The following is a 19505-nucleotide window of genomic DNA, read 5'->3' as shown; positions in this document are numbered from 1 at the left end:
GTCTCTTAACCCAGGAGGTCGAGGCTGCAGTGAGCTGTGATCAGGCCACCACACTCCAGCCTGGATGACAGAGTGAGACCCTGTCTCAAAAACATAAAAAATAAAATAAAAAATAGGTCAGGTGCGGTGGCTCATGCCTGTAATCCCAGCACTTTGGGAGGCCGAGGCGGGCAGATCATGAGGTCGGGAGATGGAGACCATCCTGGCTAACACAGTGAAACCCCGTCTCTACTAAAAATACAAAAAACTAGCCGGGCGTGGTGGCGGGCACCTGTAGTCCCAGCGACTCGGGAGGCTGAGGCAGAAGAATGGTGTGAACCCGGGAGGTGGAGCTTGCAGTGAGCCGAGATTGTGCCACTGCACTCCAGCCTGGGCGACAGAGCGAGACTCAGCCTCAAAAAATAAAATAAAATAAAATAAAATAAAATAAAATAAAGACAGTGAGAAAATGTGGTCAGGAGGGCTGAGACTGGGAACCAAGACTGCTGTATTTGCCTTGCTTTGTTGTCAAAAGCTCTTAGAGCTCCCATTTTCTACCCCCATTAACAGGCCTGAAGGGTGGTGCGGTGGCTCACGCCTGTAACCTCAGCACTTTAGGAGGCTGAGGCAAGTGGATTGCTTGAGCCCAGGAGTTCAAGACCAGCCTGGGCAACATAGCGAGACCCTGTCTCTGTGGGAAATTTAAAAATTAGCCAGGTGTGGTGGTGCGCACCTGTAGTCCCAACTACTAAGGAGGCTGAGGCAGAAGGATTGTCTGAGCCCAGGAATTCAAGGCTGCAGTGAGCTATGATTGTGCCACTACACTCCAGCCTGAACAACAGATTGAGACCTTACCTCAGTAAAATAAAATAAAATTTAAATTTTAAAAATTTAAGAAAAAAAGGAGGCCTGGCACTACTTCTAGGATGCCCCAAATTTAGGCAACTCTCACAGTCCCTTGAAAGAGAAGTGGCAGCTGGGTATAGGCCCTCCCAAGTGTCATGCCCCCTGACAGTCCTGATGGACTCTGCCCTGTGTAAGATTGCATCACCACCACCACCACCTCTCTGGGCTTCCCCAGACATCACAGGAACACGTTCCCTGCCCCAACCCCCGCCGGCTCTGGCCCTCCTCCACATCATGCTCCACATCATGCTCCAGGCCAACTGGACTCTGGGCGGCCAGCACAGGCAGGGTCAGGGGGTGACTTCTGTGCCTCGTGGCACTGCCACCTGGGCCTGAGCAAGAGGGCTCCATTCTCCTACCTGCCCAAACCCTCATCCCTGTCCTAGCCCCAATGCTAGAAATAAAGAGACCAGAATTTTCCTTCTGGCCTAAGGGCCCCAGAGAAATACCCACTGGAACTCACAGCTGCCTCATGGAAACTGCTGCAGCAGTGGTGAAGCTAGAAAGACTAGAGGTATGAGGGAAAATTGCCCTTCCCCACCTGGCTCATAAGGCGTTCCCTCCCCCAAGTCCCAGACCTTGGGGACTGAGCATGTGAAATCATCCTCTTTCTTGCATCATGCGTGTCCACATTGCATCCCCCCACCCCCATACCCCTACTTCAGGCCCAGTCACCATGGCCAGATGGTGAAACCTGAGCTGGTGGGGAGGAGGACCTCCACCCCCTGCAGGGGCCTGATGGGCAGCACAGCTGGCCAATCCTGGGACTCAGAGGGTAGGTCGGCTGGCTGACCACTAGGTTTGGAAGCCCCAGGCAGCTGGCTCTAAAGAGGCCCCAGGTCAGTAGCCAGACATGAGCTGTGAGGGTCAAGCACAGCTATCCATCAGATGATCTACTTTCAGCCTTCCTGAGTCCCAGACAATAGAAGACAGGTGGCTGTACCCTTGGCCAAGGGTAGGTGTGGCAGTGGTGTCTGCTGTCACTGCGCCCTCATTGGCCCCCAGCAATCAGACTCAACAGACGGAGCAACTGCCGTCCGAGGCTCCTGAACCAGGGCCATTCACCAGGAGCATGCGGCTCCCTGATGTCCAGCTCTGGCTGGTGCTGCTGTGGGCACTGGTGCGAGCACAGGGGACAGGGTCTGTGTGTCCCTCCTGTGGGGGCTCCAAACTGGCACCCCAAGCAGAACGAGCTCTGGTGCTGGAGCTAGCCAAGCAGCAAATCCTGGATGGGTTGCACCTGACCAGTCGTCCCAGAATAACTCATCCTCCACCCCAGGCAGCGCTGACCAGAGCCCTCCGGAGACTACAGCCAGGGAGTGTGGCTCCAGGGAATGGGGAGGAGGTCATCAGCTTTGCTACTGTCACAGGTGGGTGAGGGAGAGAGCAACAGGCAAAGAGCAGACAGGGAAAGGGAGGCAGAAGGGGAGCCTGGCAGGAGCAGCAGAGGGAGTGGGGTGTGGCAGGAGAAGGAGGAGCTGGGGCAGGGACTGGTTGCAGAGGACACAAAACAGTCTCTACTTTTTTAGAGGTAGGTTCGAGGGAGAGCAGTGGGCAGGGCTTGGGGAGTCTCAGAGGAGAGCTTCATCTCTGCTCACATTTTCTTTCCCTTTTCTGTCTTTCGGGCAGACTCCACTTCAGCCTACAGCTCCCTGCTCACTTTTCACCTGTCCACTCCTCGGTCCCACCACCTGTACCATGCCCGCCTGTGGCTGCACGTGCTCCCCACCCTTCCTGGCACTCTTTGCTTGAGGATCTTCCGATGGGGACCAAGGAGGAGGCGCCAAGGGTCCCGCACTCTCCTGGCTGAGCACCACATCACCAACCTGGGCTGGCATGCCTTAACTCTGCCCTCTAGTGGCTTGAGGGGTGAGAAGTCTGGTGTCCTGAAACTGCAACTAGACTGCAGACCCCTAGAAGGCAACAGCACAATTACTGGACAACCAAGGCGGCTCCTGGACACAGCAGGACACCAGCATCCCTTCCTAGAGCTTAAGATCCGAGCCAATGAGCCTGGAGCAGGCCGGGCCAGGAGGAGGACCCCCACCTGTGAGCCTGCGACCCCCTTATGTTGCAGGCGAGATCATTACGTAGACTTCCAGGAACTGGGATGGCGGGACTGGATACTGCAGCCCGAGGGGTACCAGCTGAATTACTGCAGTGGGCAGTGCCCTCCCCACCTGGCTGGCAGCCCAGGCATTGCTGCCTCTTTCCATTCTGCCGTCTTCAGCCTCCTCAAAGCCAACAATCCTTGGCCTGCCAGTACCTCCTGTTGTGTCCCTACTGCCCGAAGGCCCCTCTCTCTCCTCTACCTGGATCATAATGGCAATGTGGTCAAGACGGATGTGCCAGATATGGTGGTGGAGGCCTGTGGCTGCAGCTAGCAAGAGGACCTGGGGCTTTGGAGTGAAGAGACCAAGATGAAGTTTCCCAGGCACAGGGCATCTGTGACTGGAGGCATCAGATTCCTGATCCACAGCCCAACCCAACAACCACCTGGCAATATGACTCACTTGACCCCTATGGTACCCAAATGGGCACTTTCTTGTCTGAGACTCTGGCTTATTCCAGGTTGGCTGATGTGTTGGGAGATGGGTAAAGCGTTTCTTCTAAAGGGGTGTACCCAGAAAGCATGATTTCCTGCCCTAAGTCCTGTGAGAAGATGTCAGGGACTAGGGAGGGAGGGAGGGAAGGCAGAGAAAAATTACTTAGCCTCTCCCAAGATGAGAAAGTCCTCAAGTGAGGGGAGGAGGAAGCAGATAGATGGTCCAGCAGGCTTGAAGCAGGGTAAGCAGGCTGGCCCAGGGTAAGGGCTGTTGAGGTACCTTTAAGGGAAGGTCAAGAGGGAGATGGGCAAGGCGCTGAGGGAGGATGCTTAGGGGACCCCCAGAAACAGGAGTCAGGAAAATGAGGCACTAAGCCTAAGAAGTTCCCTGGTTTTTCCCAGGGGACAGGACCCACTGGGAGACAAGCATTTATACTTTCTTTCTTCTTTTTCTTTTTATTTTTTTGAGATGGAGTCTCGCTCTGTCACCAGGCTGGAGTGCAGTGACACGATCTTGGCTCACTGCAACCTCCGTCTCCTGGGTTCAAGTGATTCTTCTGCCTCAGCCTCCCGAGCAGCTGGGATTACAGGCGCCCACTAATTTTTGTATTCTTAGTAGAAACGAGGTTTCAACATGTTGGCCAGGATGGTCTCAATCTCTTGACCTCTTGATCCACCCGACTTGGCCTCCCGAAGTGATGAGATTATAGGCGTGAGCCACCGCGCCTGGCTTATACTTTCTTAATAAAAAGGAGAAAGAAAATCAACAAATGTGAGTCATAAAGAAGGGTTCGGGTGATGGTCCAGAGCAACAGTTCTTCAAGTGTACTCTGTAGGCTTCTGGGAGGTCCCTTTTCAGGGGTGTCCACAAAGTCAAAGCTATTTTCATAATAATACTAACATGTTATTTGCCTTTTGAATTCTCATTATCTTAAAATTGTATAGTGGAGTTTTCCAGAGGCCGTGTGACATGTGATTACATCATCTTTCTGACATCATTGTTAATGGAATGTGTGCTTGTATGGTCTTGTGTTACAGTCTTTTTCAGTTTTAATTTCTAATGTAGTGAATTGATAGATGTAAATCATATGAACAAAAGCTCAATGTTTTTTTTTTTTGAGACGGAGTCTCGCTCTGTCGCCCAGGCTGGAGTGCAGTGGCACAATCTCGGCTCACTGCAACCTCCACCTCCCAGGTTCAAGCGATTCCCCTGCCTCAGCCTCCTGAGTAGCTGGGACTACAGGCCTGCGCCACCATGCCCAGCTATTTTTTGTATTTTTAGTAGAGATGGGGTTTCACCATGTTGGCCAGACTGGTCTTGGACTCCTGACTTGAGGTGATCCGCCTGCCTTGGCCTCCCAAAGTGCTGGGATTACAGGTCTGAGCCACTGTGCCTAACCTAATGACTTTTAAGAGTATAGAGGAAACCAAAAAGTTTGAGACTCACTGGTCTATAGAACTGGGTGGGGAGAAGAAAGTAAGGTGTTCTAAGAGAGCTCTTCTTGCTGGGCACCGGTGGTCCCAGCTACTTAGGAGGCTAAGGCCGGAAGACCGCTTAAACCCAGGAGTTCGAGGCTATGATCACACTTGTGAGTAGCCTCTGCACTCCAGCCTGGGCAAATAGTGAGACCCCATCCCAAATAAAAATAAATAAATACATAAATACATAAATAGCTCCTCTGGAAGAAGGGGCTCGAGGCTGGGACAGGAGCATGTGTGGGGTGCCTTTTTTTCAGTGACCATTAGTCTGGTCTGACTGAGCTGGGTCTCTGACCCTCTGGGGATAACTAGTCTGGGTCAAAGTCCCAGATCTCCCCCTACCTTCACCTTTTCTTTTCCCCCTTGACCCTCAGACTGAACAGTTAACCCACTGACCTTCCACACCCAAGGGGGTGGTTCTTGGAAGCAGAGCTAGGATGTGGGAGGTCTGCCTCTGGGGTTGAAAAAAAGGGGAGAGGGTGCCCTTTTTCCTTGTCATGCTTCCTCCTCTTTCTCATAAAAATCAGAGACTGAAATGCTGCCCCTCCCTTATATCCGGTCACGATGGCAATGCAAATCTGAAGAGGCAGGGCACTTCCCTGTCAGGCAGTACGGCTGGGCATAGCAACCTCTGCCTCTCCGTTTCTCAGAGCTCACATATCCACCTCCTGGGCTTTTAAGTGGGCTTTAGTGAGGGGCTCCTCCTTCAGCTGGGCTCCTCCTTCAGTTCCCCAGCTCTTCTGCTTCGACTCCGAGCGGGTGTCATGTGTGAGAACGGCCAGCAGAGGGAGCAGAAAGCCTGGAAGAGCAGCTAGAGCCTGCAGTGACGTGGTGCGGAGGGGCGGCAGTCTCCAGAACTTCGAGACGTAGAGCCGGGGTTCTAGGGAAAGGGGCTTCAGTCCCAGGGCTCCTTGGTGACCTCGTGAACCACACCCTGCACCCAGAGCCTCAGCCGCTGCTCCTTGCTTTTATGCTCCATAGACTCCTCACCTTCTTCCAGAGCCCCCAACCCAACTTGATTTGCCCCAAACCGCAACTCTGTCCCAGCCGCTGCAAGTTCCATCCAAAGGATGAGGCCTGCAGATAAACCACAGGATGGCAGAATGCTCAGTTAGCACCAACCAAAGGCGACTACCCTACCTCCACTATTATCGTTCTCGGTTGAACTTCTCCCCCTGCCCCGCAATATTTTCCTCAATCTGGTTGTCGGGGCCTCTTTGGGGCCAGCCGATCCAGAAATCCAAGCCGGGATTTAGTACTCACCAACAGCAGCGTGTTCAGCCGGGGGGGGGGGGGAGGGGGGCGTAGGCAGTATAGGGTCCCTCAAGGGAGGGGGAGGATCCTGGGGGTCCTGGGGGTGCAATAAGCCCGGCACCCCTTCTCTTGCTTCCAGCTACCCCGCCTCATCCTCCAGAACGGCAAGAGGGAGGGAAATAGAAGGGAGGTGAGGGGCGAGCGGGAAGAGCGGCGGCGCGCCAGCGGCTGGAGCGAGAAAAAGTTTTTGCAAAAGGGAAAAAAAAAGTTTGCGCTTCTCGCGGGTGGTCCGGGCTTGCGGCCCGGCGGGCTGGGCCGGCGGGAGGGCTGGGGGCCAGGTTGGGGGGGTGGGGGTGGCATCGAGGCTGCGCTGCCGTGGCCCTCTCCGCCCCCCCTCCCCACCGCACACCCCCCAGCCCAGACTCCAGCCCTGGACCGCGCATCCCGAGCCCAGCGCCCAGACAGAGGTGAGAAGGGGGGGCAGGCGGGGGACCACCTGGGAGCAGTGGGGGAGGGGGCCTGAGGGGATGCTCAGCTTCTTAGGGACTCATCCCAGACCCGGGACATAGAGGCAAAATAGGGGTGGGAGAGCCTGGGGTGAGACATTAGAAACTCCAGATTTTTCACTTGTATCTTTCTCTGTATCTTCTTTTTCTTCCCTTTTTTCTTCTGTCAGTCTGTGTATCTCTGTCTCAGGGAACCGTGGGTCTTTGTCTCCGCCTCTCCCATATATTAGAAATATCTCACTTTCATGCGGTTAAGTTGAAGAGGCTGGAGGGATGGCTAGCTGGAGGTCTGCGTTGTAGAGAGGTAACCCCAGGTGTGTGTCTGCGCGTGGGGTAGGAAGACGTCAGTGTTTCTGAAAGGTGGGGACTGCAAAGGAGGGAGCTCCAGGTGGGGTGGGGACGGGTGTGTGGGAGGCAACAGAGCCACTACGGGCCAGCCAGGCTTGAACCTTTGACCTGTCTTGTGACAGATGTGCCAGTGGATGCTTGTGCTTTAGGGGAGTGTCTTCTGGACTTGGAAGGGGGCTGGGGCGGGGGGCTGTCCAAGGTCTAGTGAAGGCCCTAGAATGACCCCATGCAATTTGGACTCCTGAGTCCCAGGGGCTGTGGGCAAGGAGCTCAGGAGGAGCCGGGGAGACCTTGTCTTGACCCTCTGACCTCAGGACCACCGGGGCAGCGGGAGCCAGCCGCAGGGAGACCCCTACCGGGGCTGGGCGGGACCACTGGCCACTGCCAGCCTGTGTATCCCCGTTGGCCCCCTGCCCAAACGGGAGCTGGGGATCGAGGCCCCTCCTCTGGCTCAGACCACCCTGCCTGCCCTTGCTCCCCGCTCTGAATCCTCTTTCAGGTCCCATGACCCCGAAACAATCAGCACTGGGCAGCTAGCTTTCGGGACAGGATTAGGGAAAGGGGACCCCGTAGAGCCTGGGGACTGAGGGTTTTAGGGGTCTGGAGAGCTGGGGTCTTCTAGGATAGGTCTTTACGTTCCAGTAGAGGGAGAAGGCGGGCGGTTTCCCGGGGGATATGTAAGGGTCGGAATAAGTGTGGTTTTCCCTAGGGGGCGGGGTCCAGAGACCTCTCCCCCTCCACCATTATCTCCCTGGCATCCCCGCCCTTGACGTCACCAGGGGGTTCCCGGGGGTCTGGAGGGGTTAACCCTTGGGAAGCCGGCTGCTATAACCAGCAACCTAAGGTGTCCGGGCCCCTCCTCCTCCCCATACACACCTAATTTTATTGACCCAGTCACTTTCTCTGCTTTCTCTCCCCTATACTTTCTGGATTATTCTCCCTTTCTAACCCCACCAACGGGGACCCCCACTCTCCAGTAGTGCCCCCCTGGGCGCCACTGCCTGCTTTCCGGATGTGCTGAGAGGAGGAGGGAAGAATGTGGCCCGCCCCTCAGCCCCCACCCCTATGGCTCGCTCTACTGGGCTCCCGGGGCGGGTGGGGGGAGCGGAGCCGTCTGCAGCCAGTGCCTGCGGCGGCGACTTGGGTGGGCCGAGGAGGCACGGGGGCGGGGAAGGCGGGACCGGGAGTAGGGGGGCGGAGCCGACTCCTGGGAGTTGGGGAGCGGGGGTGCGAGGGGGACGCTGGAAAACAGGGAGACACCGAAGATGGTTTAGGGCTCCCGCAGGGGAACCCTAGAGCTCCCTGTCCCATCCCGAGCTCTCACACCCCAGAAAAACTTTACCGAAGCTAAAAAAGTTGGCGACATTTTCCTTTTACTAGCCTGAAGGGGAGATGTGGGTGGGCTGTGGAACGCGTGGGCGAGGAGGGGTGTAGCCCCATTTCCTTGGAGGCTCTTCGGCAGCTAGGCAGTGGGGCAGAAAGATGACTGAGTAGGCAAGTTTGGGGGAGTCTCTAGTGTTTGGGGGATCATTTGCAAACTTCCCTCCTTCCCCTGGGTGAGTCATAGAGGGAAGGAGGCGGGAGAATTGTCCCCCCATCCAGCTGCCAACCAGCTGTGCCCCCCGCCCCCCAACATTAGTTCCAAGGTCGAGTTGGGAGGTCTTGGATGCGGGATCCGCACCTCGGTTGGAAAAGGAGGAGTTAGGAAGGGTACAGCCCAGGCTGCCGGGCCGGGCTGGGTCGCGGGGTCCGGGTTCCGCTCCCCATCTCACCCCGCCCTCACCCTAAATCCCAGCATCCCGGGATCACCCACCGCGCCGGCCGGCCCGGCCCGCTCCCGGTGGTTCTCCACCCCATCCCGCCCCACCCCACCCTCATTCCCGGGAGACCGGAAAACCCGGGATGGAGTCAAAACTGGAGTTTGAAAAGAAAAACGGACAGCAGCACCTTCTTCCTCGCTACGCTTTTATAAGGATCACATTGTTTTTTTCATTCTCTCAGAGTCTCCCCTCATACTTCCTTTCCTGTTCCCCCAAAACAGAGACCAAAAAGATTAGGTGGGCCTGATTTAAACAATCCCAGAATAACACCAGCTTTCACCTTTGTGCCCAACAGACCCAGAAGACTCCCCTCAGGAATCTTACCTCCTCCTCCACACTGTTTTCTGTCTAAGAGGGCAGATGGCTTGTGTTCCCTCCTGGCCCCACCTGGCTCTGTGTCGGGACTGTGGCTAGGGCTCCCTCTGCTGGACACTGCAGAGATTGTACACGGGCTGTCCCTGGGGAGGGGCACGAGAAGGAAGGGGGAACGGGCTCTAGCAGAGCCGCCCAGTGCTTGAAGTCAGATGCATCACACGAGTTCTCCCAGCCCACCCTCAAAGCCGGCCCAGGGTTAGAGCAAGAAGAATTAGAGGGTCCATGTTACTAAAATCACTTGAAGTTAATATAGGCACAGTTAGTCCAAAACATGCCCTCTACACACAGACCACACAGGCAAAGCTCCCACCCAGTTCCCAAGAAGATCCCCAGAGTACACAGACTACAAGACTGCCTCTGCCTCTCTGGGACATCATTTCCCCTTACCCCTCCCCTCACTCAGCGAGTGATGCTTTTTTTGTTTTGAGACGGAGTCTCGCTCTGTCACCCAGGCTGGAGTGCAGTGGCACCATCTCGGCTCACTGAAACCTCCGCCTCCCAGGTTCAAGCGATTCTTCTGCCTCAGCCTTCTGAGTAGCTGGGATTACAGGCACCCGCCATCATGACTGGCTAATTTTTGTTTTTTTGTAGAGACGGGGGTTTCACCATGTTGGCCAGGCTGGTCTTCAACTGACCTCAGGTGATCCTCCCGCCTCAGCCTCTCAAAGCGTTGGGATTACAGGCGTGAGCCACTGTGCCCGGCCCAGTGATGCTCTTTTCAACTCGAATTCCGTGGCAGATGTCTTAGAGGGGCGGGGACACCAGGGATGTTCTGCCCAGGATTCTGTGCCTGAGACTGCTGTCTGACAGTCTCTATTTCCTCCACCTTTATAACTACCTTCCCTTTCTGCAGTGTCCCCACACCCTCCTCTGAGACGCCATGTTCAACTCGATGACCCCACCACCAATCAGTAGCTATGGCGAGCCCTGCTGTCTCCGGCCCCTCCCCAGTCAGGGGGCCCCCAGTGTGGGGACAGAAGGTCAGTGTATATACCAATCCCTGGGCCTTGAGGATTTGGCAGATCTCCCACTTGGGCCCACCCCCACCCCATGCCAGTTTCCTATCTACAGGAGGATTTGAGGCCCCATGTCATATGGACCTGGAATCTGGGATCAGGTCATGTCTGGGGTTTTAAGGTGAGGTTTATGTATCCTCCATTCCCATTCCAGCTGTCTCTTTTTTCTAGGACTGTCTGGCCCGCCCTTCTGCCACCAAGCTAACCTCATGTCCGGCCCCCACAGTTATGGGCCAGCCAGAGAGACCAACAGCTGCACCGAGGGTGAGGGCTCAGGCAACACCTCTTCCCTTTCTGCCCCTCTCTGACTTGTTCTGAAAGAGAAAGTGGGAGGGCAGGGGATCTCACTTGGAGGAGGAGATGCTTGGAGATGTGAGGCATCAGAGCACCATCAAGAAGTCACAGATGGGGCCGGGCGCGGTGGCTCACGCCTGTAATCCCAGCACTTTGTGGGGAAGCCGTGGCAGGAAGATCGCTTGAGGTCGGGAATTCAAGACCAGCCAGGCCAACATGGTGAAACCCTGTCTCTACTAACAATACAAAAATTAGCCGGGCGTGGTGGCATGCACCTGTAGTCCCGATTACAGGGGAGGCTGAGGCAGGAGAATCACTTGAACCTGGGAACGCAGAGGTTGCAGTGAGGCAAGATGGTGCCACACACTCCAGCCTGGGTTACAGAGCATGACTCTGTGTCTCTCAAAAAAAAAAAAAAAAAAAGTCACAGATAGCATCAATAGGGCAAAGCAGAATCAAGTATCATTGGTTTTGCCAAGTCAGGACCCATAGGTTAGGTGCATGGAGAGACATGCCCCTTTACCATATCCGTCTCCACTGTCTCCTGCCCCAGGCCCACTCTTTTCTTCTCCCCGGAGTGCAGTCAAGTTGACCAAGAAGCGGGCACTGTCCATCTCACCTCTGTCGGATGCCAGCCTGGACCTGCAGACGGTTATCCGCACCTCACCCAGCTCCCTCGTAGCTTTCATCAACTCGCGATGCACATCTCCAGGAGGCTCCTACGGTCATCTCTCCATTGGCACCATGAGGTGCAGTCAGCCCCGGGCCAAGAGGCCCCTAAAGCCCCTACCCGAGTCCATTAAAACTCTCAAGCCCTCAAACTACCTAACCCTATTTGAATCCTTGTCATTTCAAAGACAACTCTCCTCAGTACTTCCCTGGGACTGCCTCAACCACTACAAATCCCAAGTCTTCCAGAAATCCTCCAAATAGCCCAATCCTTCCTGAGACTTCCTAATTGTCTTAAGTAACTGCCTCCTCTCCTCCTCAGCCCATCTCTGGGATTCCCAGCCCAGATGAATCACCAAAAAGGGCCCTCGCCTTCCTTTGGGGTCCAGCCTTGTGGTCCCCATGACTCTGCCCGGGGTGGGATGATCCCACATCCTCAGTCCCGGGGACCCTTCCCAACTTGCCAGGTGAGAGTCCCCATATTGCTACCTGATTTCCCTCAGCTCAGGGTGGGTGGGTGGTGGATTTTGTAGGGGAAAGGTGAAGGAAGGACAAGGGATATAAGTTTTCAGTACTAGAAAAGTAAAGAGGTGTGGGTGCTGGGGTTCACTCCTTGCAGTTGAGTCAGACGCTTCCAAATGGGATCCCACCTTTTGCCCATCCCATTCACCAGTGTAGTCTGAGGAGGAAGTCCCTTCCAAACCTAGGAGGTTCCAGCTGCTTGGGTGGGGGCACTTAGGGCAGGAAGACCTGGCTTGGTTTCCTCTTCCTTCTGCTTACTTCCACCCTCATCACCGTCACCTCTTCCCCTGGGGAAGCTGAAGTCTGAGCTGGACATGCTGGTTGGCAAGTGCCGGGAGGAACCCTTGGAAGGTGATATGTCCAGCCCCAACTCCACAGGCATACAGGTAAGGGGATGGGCAGGAGCTTTACCTCTGGGACCTGAGCAAAACTAAAGCTGTCACCCAAGTGACCCTGAGATTGCCTCTCTTGCCCTAGGATCCCCTGTTGGGGATGCTGGATGGGCGGGAGGACCTCGAGAGAGAGGAGAAACGTGAGCCTGAATCTGTGTATGAAACTGACTGCCGTTGGGATGGCTGCAGCCAGGAATTTGACTCCCAAGAGCAGCTGGTGCACGTGAGCCCCAGGGGGTAACAGGAATGGCTAGCCAGAACCTTTAGGAGATTCTGAGTGGGACATGGTGGAATCCGGCTGAGGGCAGGAGGTCAGAGGAGACTGAGGTTGAATGCTCAGTTGGGTAGGCAGAAGCTCAGAAGTTGTAGCTTTGCCTTAGAGAGCTGGAAGACCCGAGATGTGAGATATGATATTGCTCCTGCCTCTTCCTCCTTGAGGTGGAGTCGTGGAAGAGGAACAGGGGGTGGAGGGAAGGTCTGTTCTGGACCTCAGGGTCATGGGAGAGCCTTGGAGAGCCTTTGTATCTTCTCCCTCAGCACATCAACAGCGAGCACATCCACGGGGAGCGGAAGGAGTTCGTGTGCCACTGGGGGGGCTGCTCCAGGGAGCTGAGGCCCTTCAAAGCCCAGTACATGCTGGTGGTTCACATGCGCAGACACACTGGCGAGAAGCCACACAAGTGCACGGTGAGGCACCAGTGTCCCAAGTCCAGGGTCTCTTCCTAAATCAGGGCTCTCCTTCAAGGTAGGGCCCAAGGCAGCCTTTTGCTTTTATAAGTCCTTTCTTCCATAAACAAATATTAAAAATAATGTTTGTGTGACTGTGTTGGCATAAAGATGAATATGATGATATATATTAAAACACTCTTGGACCTAAAACCTCATTTTTTTCCCCTTGATTTTAAAAGACATTAAAACAGGCCAGGCACGGTGGCTCACACCTGTAATCCCAGCACTTTGGGAGGCTGAGCCAGGCAGATCACAGGGTCAGGAGTTCGAGACCAGCTTGGCCAATATTGATGAAACCCTGTCTCTACTAAAAAATATAAAAATTAGCTGGGCGTGGTGATGGGCGCCTGTAGTCCCTGCTACTCGGGAGGATGAGGCAGAAGAATCACTTGAACCCAGGAGGTGGAGGTTGCAGTGAGCTGAGATGGCGCCACTGCACTCCAGCCTGGGCGACAGAGCAAAACTCCGCCTCAAAAAAAAATTTTTTTTAAAAAGACATTAAAACATGTTCGTGGGCCTCTTAAAGTATTGTTGGCCTTCAGTACTGTGCCTACTACTCTGCCTAATGGATAAACCCTGCATCAAGGACAACAGCCCGTTCCCCCAAGACGACCCCATCTTGGGACAGCCTAAGATCCCCATGCAGAGAAATCTGCCCTGGCTTGGTCAGAAGATGCTCTAGCATCTTTATATTCCCAAAGGGAGAGTGCCTCCAACTGCTTCCCTTCTCCAAGTTCTTGCCTGCCCTTGTCCCCTAGTTTTGGGAATTCTCTCGAAGCCCCAGTGCCTTTCATCTTGAGTTATATTCTCTGATGTGTGTCCTGTTGGAGATTGAGGGTTCCTTCCATCTCCATGTCCTCTGTCTGAGAACTATCCTTTGACCCCTGCATGTCCCCCAGTTTGAAGGGTGCCGGAAGTCATACTCACGCCTCGAAAACCTGAAGACGCACCTGCGGTCACACACGGGTGAGAAGCCATACATGTGTGAGCACGAGGGCTGCAGTAAAGCCTTCAGCAATGCCAGTGACCGAGCCAAGCACCAGAATCGGACCCATTCCAATGAGGTGAATGCCCCAACTAAGCGACCCTCCCCTCTTGAGAAGCCACCTACCAGGGAGATTCCCCCATAAGAAATCCCTTAGCCCAGCACCCACTCCACAGAGGTGAGTCCCCCTCCCCACATAATTCGCCCAGAAAAGGCTTTTCTGAAACCCAGAATTTCCACTTAACCACTCCTCCTCCTACCACTAACCTCTAACCAGCCAAAGGGCTAACCTAAAAGATTCCATCTAGAGGAGACCCCTGATCCCTCCAACCCCTGGATTTATGGGACCTCACAGCCCTGGGTTCACCCCCTCATCTTTCCCAGGCTGTCAGTTTTCCTAACCCTCCACTTAATCTCTGCATCTTTGACTCCCACCCGAGGCCTCCATCCTCCTTACTTCCTTTGGTGCTGTGTGCTCCTCCCCTGCCCCCTGTGTTGTCACCACTTTTTCCCATTTCTTCTGCATTCTTCCGCTTTGATCCGTTTGCCTTCTGTCTCCACTCTCCACTCAACAGAAGCCGTATGTGTGTAAGCTCCCTGGCTGCACCAAACGCTATACAGATCCTAGCTCGCTGCGAAAACATGTCAAGACAGTGCATGGTCCTGATGCCCATGTGACCAAACGGCACCGTGGGGATGGCCCCCTGCCTCGGGCACCATCCGTTTCTACAGTGGAGCCCAAGAGGGAGCGGGAAGGAGGTCCCATCAGGGAGGAAAGCAGACTGACTGTGCCAGAGGGTGCCATGGTGAGAGAGCCCAGGCAACCCTCACCTCCATACCCCAGCCCACCCTGTGGACATCTTTCTAGTTACTTCCCAACCCATCCATTCCCTCCTATAGAAGTCACTCTTCTGTGACCAGTCTGCCTGTCTCTTGTCTTAGTGTTGCTCTTTGGGCTTCCCCAAATCTAGAGGTTTTAGAATCTTTCTGTCTCACTCTCTCACTCTCTCTCTCTCCTTCCTTCCTTCTTTCCTTCTTTCCTTTCTTCCTTTCTTTCTTTCTCTCTCTCTCTCTCCTTCTCTCTTTCTTTCTGACAGAGTCTTGCTCTGTCGCCCAGGCTGGAGTGTAGTGGCGTAATCATAGCTCACTGCAGCCTCAGACTCCTGGGCTCAAGTGATCACTACAGGCACACACCATCATGCCTGGCTAATTTTTCTTCTTTTTAGAGATCGAGTCTTGCTATGTTGACCAGGCTGGTCTCAAACTCCTGGCCTTGAGCGATCCTCCCACCTCAGCTTCCCACAGTGCTGGGATGAGCCAATGCATCCAACCCAAACTCTTTCTTTTTTTTTCAGACGGAGTCTCGCTCTGTTGCCCAGGCTGGAGTGCAGTGGCACGATCTCGGCTCACTGCAACCTCCGCCTCCCAGGTTCACGCCATTCTGCCTCAGCCTCCTGAGTAGCTGGGACTACAGGCGCCCGCCACCACGCCGGGCTAATTTTTTTGTATTTTTAGTAGACATGGGGTTTCACTGTGTTAACCAGGGTGGTCTTGATCTCCTGACCTCGTGATCTGCCCACCTCGGCCTCCCAAAGTGCTGGGATTACAGGCGTGAGCCACTGCACCTGGCAACTCTTTCTTAAATAGCACTTAGTATATGTTCCAAGCCTTTTACATGTATAATTTCATGTACTCCTCACAGCAACTTCATGAGAAAGGGACTCACTGTTCCCATTTTCAGTTGAAGAAACTCAGGCATAGAGAAATAGCCCAAGGTCATAGAACTAAGAGCAAGAATTTGAGTCCAGCCAGTCCGTGCTCCAGCCTAGGTTCTTCTCATCAAACGTCTCACATTCAGTTTGCTCCCCCATCTCTTACCTGCTTAGCCCTTTCTACACTTACAAGCTTCCTTGGAACCCCAGCAGTCACTGGGACACAGGCTTCAGCCACTCATCAAGTTGAAGGAGCTGTGGGGAAGGGTGTTGCCCTCAGACCTCATCTTCTCCACAGAAGCCACAGGCAAGCCCTGGGGCCCAGTCATCCTGCAGCAGTGACCACTCCCCGGCAGGGAGTGCAGCCAATACAGACAGTGGTGTGGAAATGACTGGCAATGCGGGGGGCAGCACTGAAGACCTCTCCAGCTTGGACGAGGGACCTTGCATTGCTGGCACTGGTCTGTCCACTCTTCGCCGCCTTGAGAACCTCAGGCTGGACCAGCTACATCAACTCCGGCCAATAGGGACCCGGGGTCTCAAACTGCCCAGCTTGTCCCACACCGGTGAGACCTGGGTGTGGGAGGTGTGGCTGGGGTGAGATCTGGACCTGCCCTGAGGTTGAGAGGAGGAAGTCACCCTTGAGGGCTGTCACACAGCACTTTTGTATAATTAGAAAATAGTGTCCTTCCTCAAGACACTTTCCATTTATCAGAAAATAGTTGTGATGTACAAACATGCAAAGGCTAGCCAGGCATGGTGGTGGGCACCTGTAATCCCAGCTACTCAGGAAGCTGAAGCAGGAGAATTGCTTGAACCTGGGAGGCAGAGGTTGCAGTGAGCTGAGATTGCGCCATTGCACTCCAACTTGAGCAACAAGAGCGAAACTCTGTTTCAAACAAAACAAAACAAACAAACAAACAAGTATGCAAAGGCTATGATGCGAATGCTGTTCCCTAGGATTGTGCAGCACACAACCTGCACAACTGTTCATAGCGACCCTGAATCCTTGGTAACCTAGGCATGGGAGAAGTAGGAGACAGAACAGACTGGTTAGGGATAACGAGCTTACCCCTGGGAATCCAGGACAAGGCTGTTGCATGGAGGAGGCAGGGTGAAATTTAGGAAGCTCCTTGACCATCCTACCTTTTCTCCCCATCACTTGCAGGTACCACTGTGTCCCGCCGCGTGGGCCCCCCAGTCTCTCTTGACCGCCGCAGCAGCAGCTCCAGCAGCATCAGCTCTGCCTATACTGTCAGCCGCCGCTCCTCCCTGGCCTCTCCTTTCCCCCCTGGCTCCCCACCAGAGAATGGAGCATCCTCCCTGCCTGGCCTTATGCCTGCCCAGCACTACCTGCTTCGGGCAAGATATGCTTCAGCCAGAGGGGGTGGTACTTCGCCCACTGCAGCATCCAGCCTGGATCGGATAGGGGGTCTTCCCATGCCTCCTTGGAGAAGCCGAGCCGAGTATCCAGGATACAACCCCAATGCAGGGGTCACCCGGAGGGCCAGTGACCCAGCCCGGGCTGCTGACCGTCCTGCTCCAGCTAGAGTCCAGAGGTTCAAGAGCCTGGGCTGTGTCCATACCCCACCCACTGTGGCAGGGGGAGGACAGAACTTTGATCCTTACCTCCCAACCTCTGTCTACTCACCACAGCCCCCCAGCATCACTGAGAATGCTGCCATGGATGCTAGAGGGCTACAGGAAGAGCCAGAAGTTGGGACCTCCATGGTGGGCAGTGGTCTGAACCCCTATATGGACTTCCCACCTACTGATACTCTGGGATATGGGGGACCTGAAGGGGCAGCAGCTGAGCCTTATGGAGCGAGGGGTCCAGGCTCTCTGCCTCTTGGGCCTGGTCCACCCACCAACTATGGCCCCAACCCCTGTCCCCAGCAGGCCTCATATCCTGACCCCACCCAAGAAACATGGGGTGAGTTCCCTTCCCACTCTGGGCTGTACCCAGGCCCCAAGGCTCTAGGTGGAACCTATAGCCAGTGTCCTCGACTTGAACATTATGGACAAGTGCAAGTCAAGCCAGAACAGGGGTGCCCAGTGGGGTCTGACTCCACAGGACTGGCACCCTGCCTCAATGCCCACCCCAGTGAGGGGCCCCCACATCCACAGCCTCTCTTTTCCCATTACCCCCAGCCCCCTCCTCCCCAATATCTCCAGTCAGGCCCCTATACCCAGCCACCCCCTGATTATCTTCCTTCAGAACCCAGGCCTTGCCTGGACTTTGATTCCCCCACCCATTCCACAGGGCAGCTCAAGGCTCAGCTTGTGTGTAATTATGTTCAATCTCAACAGGAGCTACTGTGGGAGGGTGGGGGCAGGGAAGATGCCCCCGCCCAGGAACCTTCCTACCAGAGTCCCAAGTTTCTGGGGGGTTCCCAGGTTAGCCCAAGCCGTGCTAAAGCTCCAGTGACCACATATGGACCTGGCTTTGGACCCAACTTGCCCAATCACAAGTCAGGCTCCTATCCCACCCCTTCACCATGCCATGAAAATGTTGTAGTGGGGGCAAATAGGGCTTCACATAGGGCAGCAGCACCACCTCGACTTCTGCCCCCATTGCCCACTTGCTATGGGCCTCTCAAAGTGGGAGGCACAAACCCCAGCTGTGGTCATCCTGAGGTGGGCAGGCTAGGAGGGGGTCCTGCCTTGTACCCTCCTCCCGAAGGACAGGTATGTAACCCCCTGGACTCTCTTGATCTTGACAACACTCAGCTGGACTTTGTGGCTATTCTGGATGAGCCCCAGGGGCTGAGTCCTCCTCCTTCCCATGATCAGCAGGGCAGCTCTGGACATACCCCACCTCCCTCTGGGCCCCCCAACATGGCTGTGGGCAACATGAGTGTCTTACTGAGATCCCTACCTGGGGAAACACAATTCCTCAACTCTAGTGCCTAAAGAGTAGGGAATCTCATCCATCACAGATCGCATTTCCTAAGGGGTTTCTATCCTTCCAGAAAAATTGGGGGAGCTGCAGTCCCCTGCACAAGATGCCCCAGGGATGGGAGGTATGGGCTGGGGGCTATGTATAGTCTGTATACGTTTTGAGGAGAAATTTGATAATGACACTGTTTCCTGATAATAAAGGAACTGCATCAGAAAAAATAACATGCCACTTTATTATTATGTTGGGGAGGAATGATAACAGGGAACAAGAAGAGAAGCAGGGGTTAATCCACTCACTTTCCTCTTTAGAGAAGCTCCCTCACCCATCCCAACACCTCAAGTCACACTCATGAAGATAGAGACAGTCATTTGGGAGATTTAAAGGGATATCCTCAAAACAGAACACCAGCCTCTCACCACCAGAGATGACCGGAAATATGTTTTCTCTTCTTCCTTCCCTGCATCAGGGGAAGAGGCTGGTGAAGTTGGTGAGCATCAGCTGGACCAGCTGCCCTGGGTAGAGAGCATGGGCTGCTGGGTCAGATGTCTCCTGCTCTGGCCGAAACAGGGTTGGTCCAAACACAATTCCCAGGTTGTGGGGTGTCATGCGATTCTTATCTGAGTGTGCTATCACCCTGTAAGCAAAGGCCAAGGAAGGGGATATATGGCAGCAGCTTGCCACTTCATAGCAATCTAACTAACCCTTCAAAGTTCTGAGCAGGGAAGCGTTCACTCTGGGATTCCTCCACATGGTAACAAAAAAACCAAGGAGATACAAGGAGAATGGAGATGGACCAGTGGAGAAACCTTCAGGATACAACCTGAAGATACAACTGCCTCTTCCGGCTTCAGGGGCTGCCCCAAGAGTTCTGCCTGCTCACAGTTTGGGAGTCTTTAATTCAAGTGGCCATCCTCTCTCAGAAGTCACTGCCCAGGCCCAGTTCAACCAAAGAAGCCATCAGCAATGTCCCAATGGGAGACAAAGAGGCAGAGGGAAAGGAGAAGTAAGATTTCCCTTATTCCTTTCACAGCATCTTGGTTCCATTTCCCCACTTGATGCTGACCTTTAGGTT

The 19505-nt window shown here is 54.6% G+C and overlaps 3 protein-coding genes and 1 long non-coding RNA gene across 32 annotated transcripts in view; 2 read left to right on the top strand and 2 right to left on the bottom strand.

The window, feature by feature from the left end:
- Positions 1-1094: 1094 nt before the first annotated feature.
- INHBE (inhibin subunit beta E) lies at positions 1095-4435 on the top strand. The gene is made up of 2 exons (XM_509161.8): positions 1095-2255; positions 2515-4435. Exons 1-2 carry the CDS (start codon positions 1958-1960, stop codon positions 3267-3269), a joined length of 1053 nt encoding a protein of 350 aa, XP_509161.2. The 5' UTR covers positions 1095-1957; the 3' UTR covers positions 3270-4435.
- Positions 3860-9245, bottom strand: LOC129136526 (uncharacterized). The gene is made up of 3 exons (XR_008538279.2): positions 9162-9245; positions 5306-5986; positions 3860-4170 (listed from the first exon to the last, which is right to left on the bottom strand). It is a non-coding gene; the product is annotated as an uncharacterized LOC129136526 (long non-coding RNA).
- Positions 6214-18651, top strand: GLI1 (GLI family zinc finger 1). 2 transcript variants are annotated; one of them, XM_003313558.6, is made up of 12 exons: positions 6214-6630; positions 10066-10192; positions 10400-10492; positions 11076-11271; positions 11514-11658; positions 12010-12099; positions 12191-12328; positions 12643-12792; positions 13734-13898; positions 14395-14625; positions 15830-16097; positions 16700-18651. In XM_003313558.6, the coding sequence occupies exons 2-12, from the start codon at positions 10093-10095 to the stop codon at positions 18442-18444; spliced, it is 3321 nt and encodes a 1106-aa protein (XP_003313606.1). In that variant the 5' UTR covers positions 6214-6630; positions 10066-10092; the 3' UTR covers positions 18445-18651. The 2 variants fall into 2 exon arrangements, with proteins under 2 accessions (XP_003313606.1, XP_063642476.1); XM_063786406.1 differs by lacking the exons at positions 10066-10192; positions 10400-10492.
- Positions 18645-19505, bottom strand: part of ARHGAP9 (Rho GTPase activating protein 9) — a 16592-nt gene continuing 15731 nt past the window's right edge. For all 28 annotated transcript variants that reach the window (XM_063786445.1, XM_063786458.1, XM_063786447.1 and 25 more), the window contains one exon: positions 18645-19067. In XM_063786445.1, coding sequence (XP_063642515.1) covers positions 18896-19067 — 172 coding nt within the window. In that variant the 3' untranslated portion in view covers positions 18645-18895. The remainder of the gene's footprint in view (positions 19068-19505) is intronic.

The sequence above is a fragment of the Pan troglodytes genome, chromosome 10 (genome assembly GCF_028858775.2).
Source record: "Pan troglodytes isolate AG18354 chromosome 10, NHGRI_mPanTro3-v2.0_pri, whole genome shotgun sequence".
Classification (NCBI taxonomy): domain Eukaryota; kingdom Metazoa; phylum Chordata; class Mammalia; order Primates; family Hominidae; genus Pan; species Pan troglodytes.
This window is presented reverse-complemented; position numbering and strand designations above follow the sequence as displayed.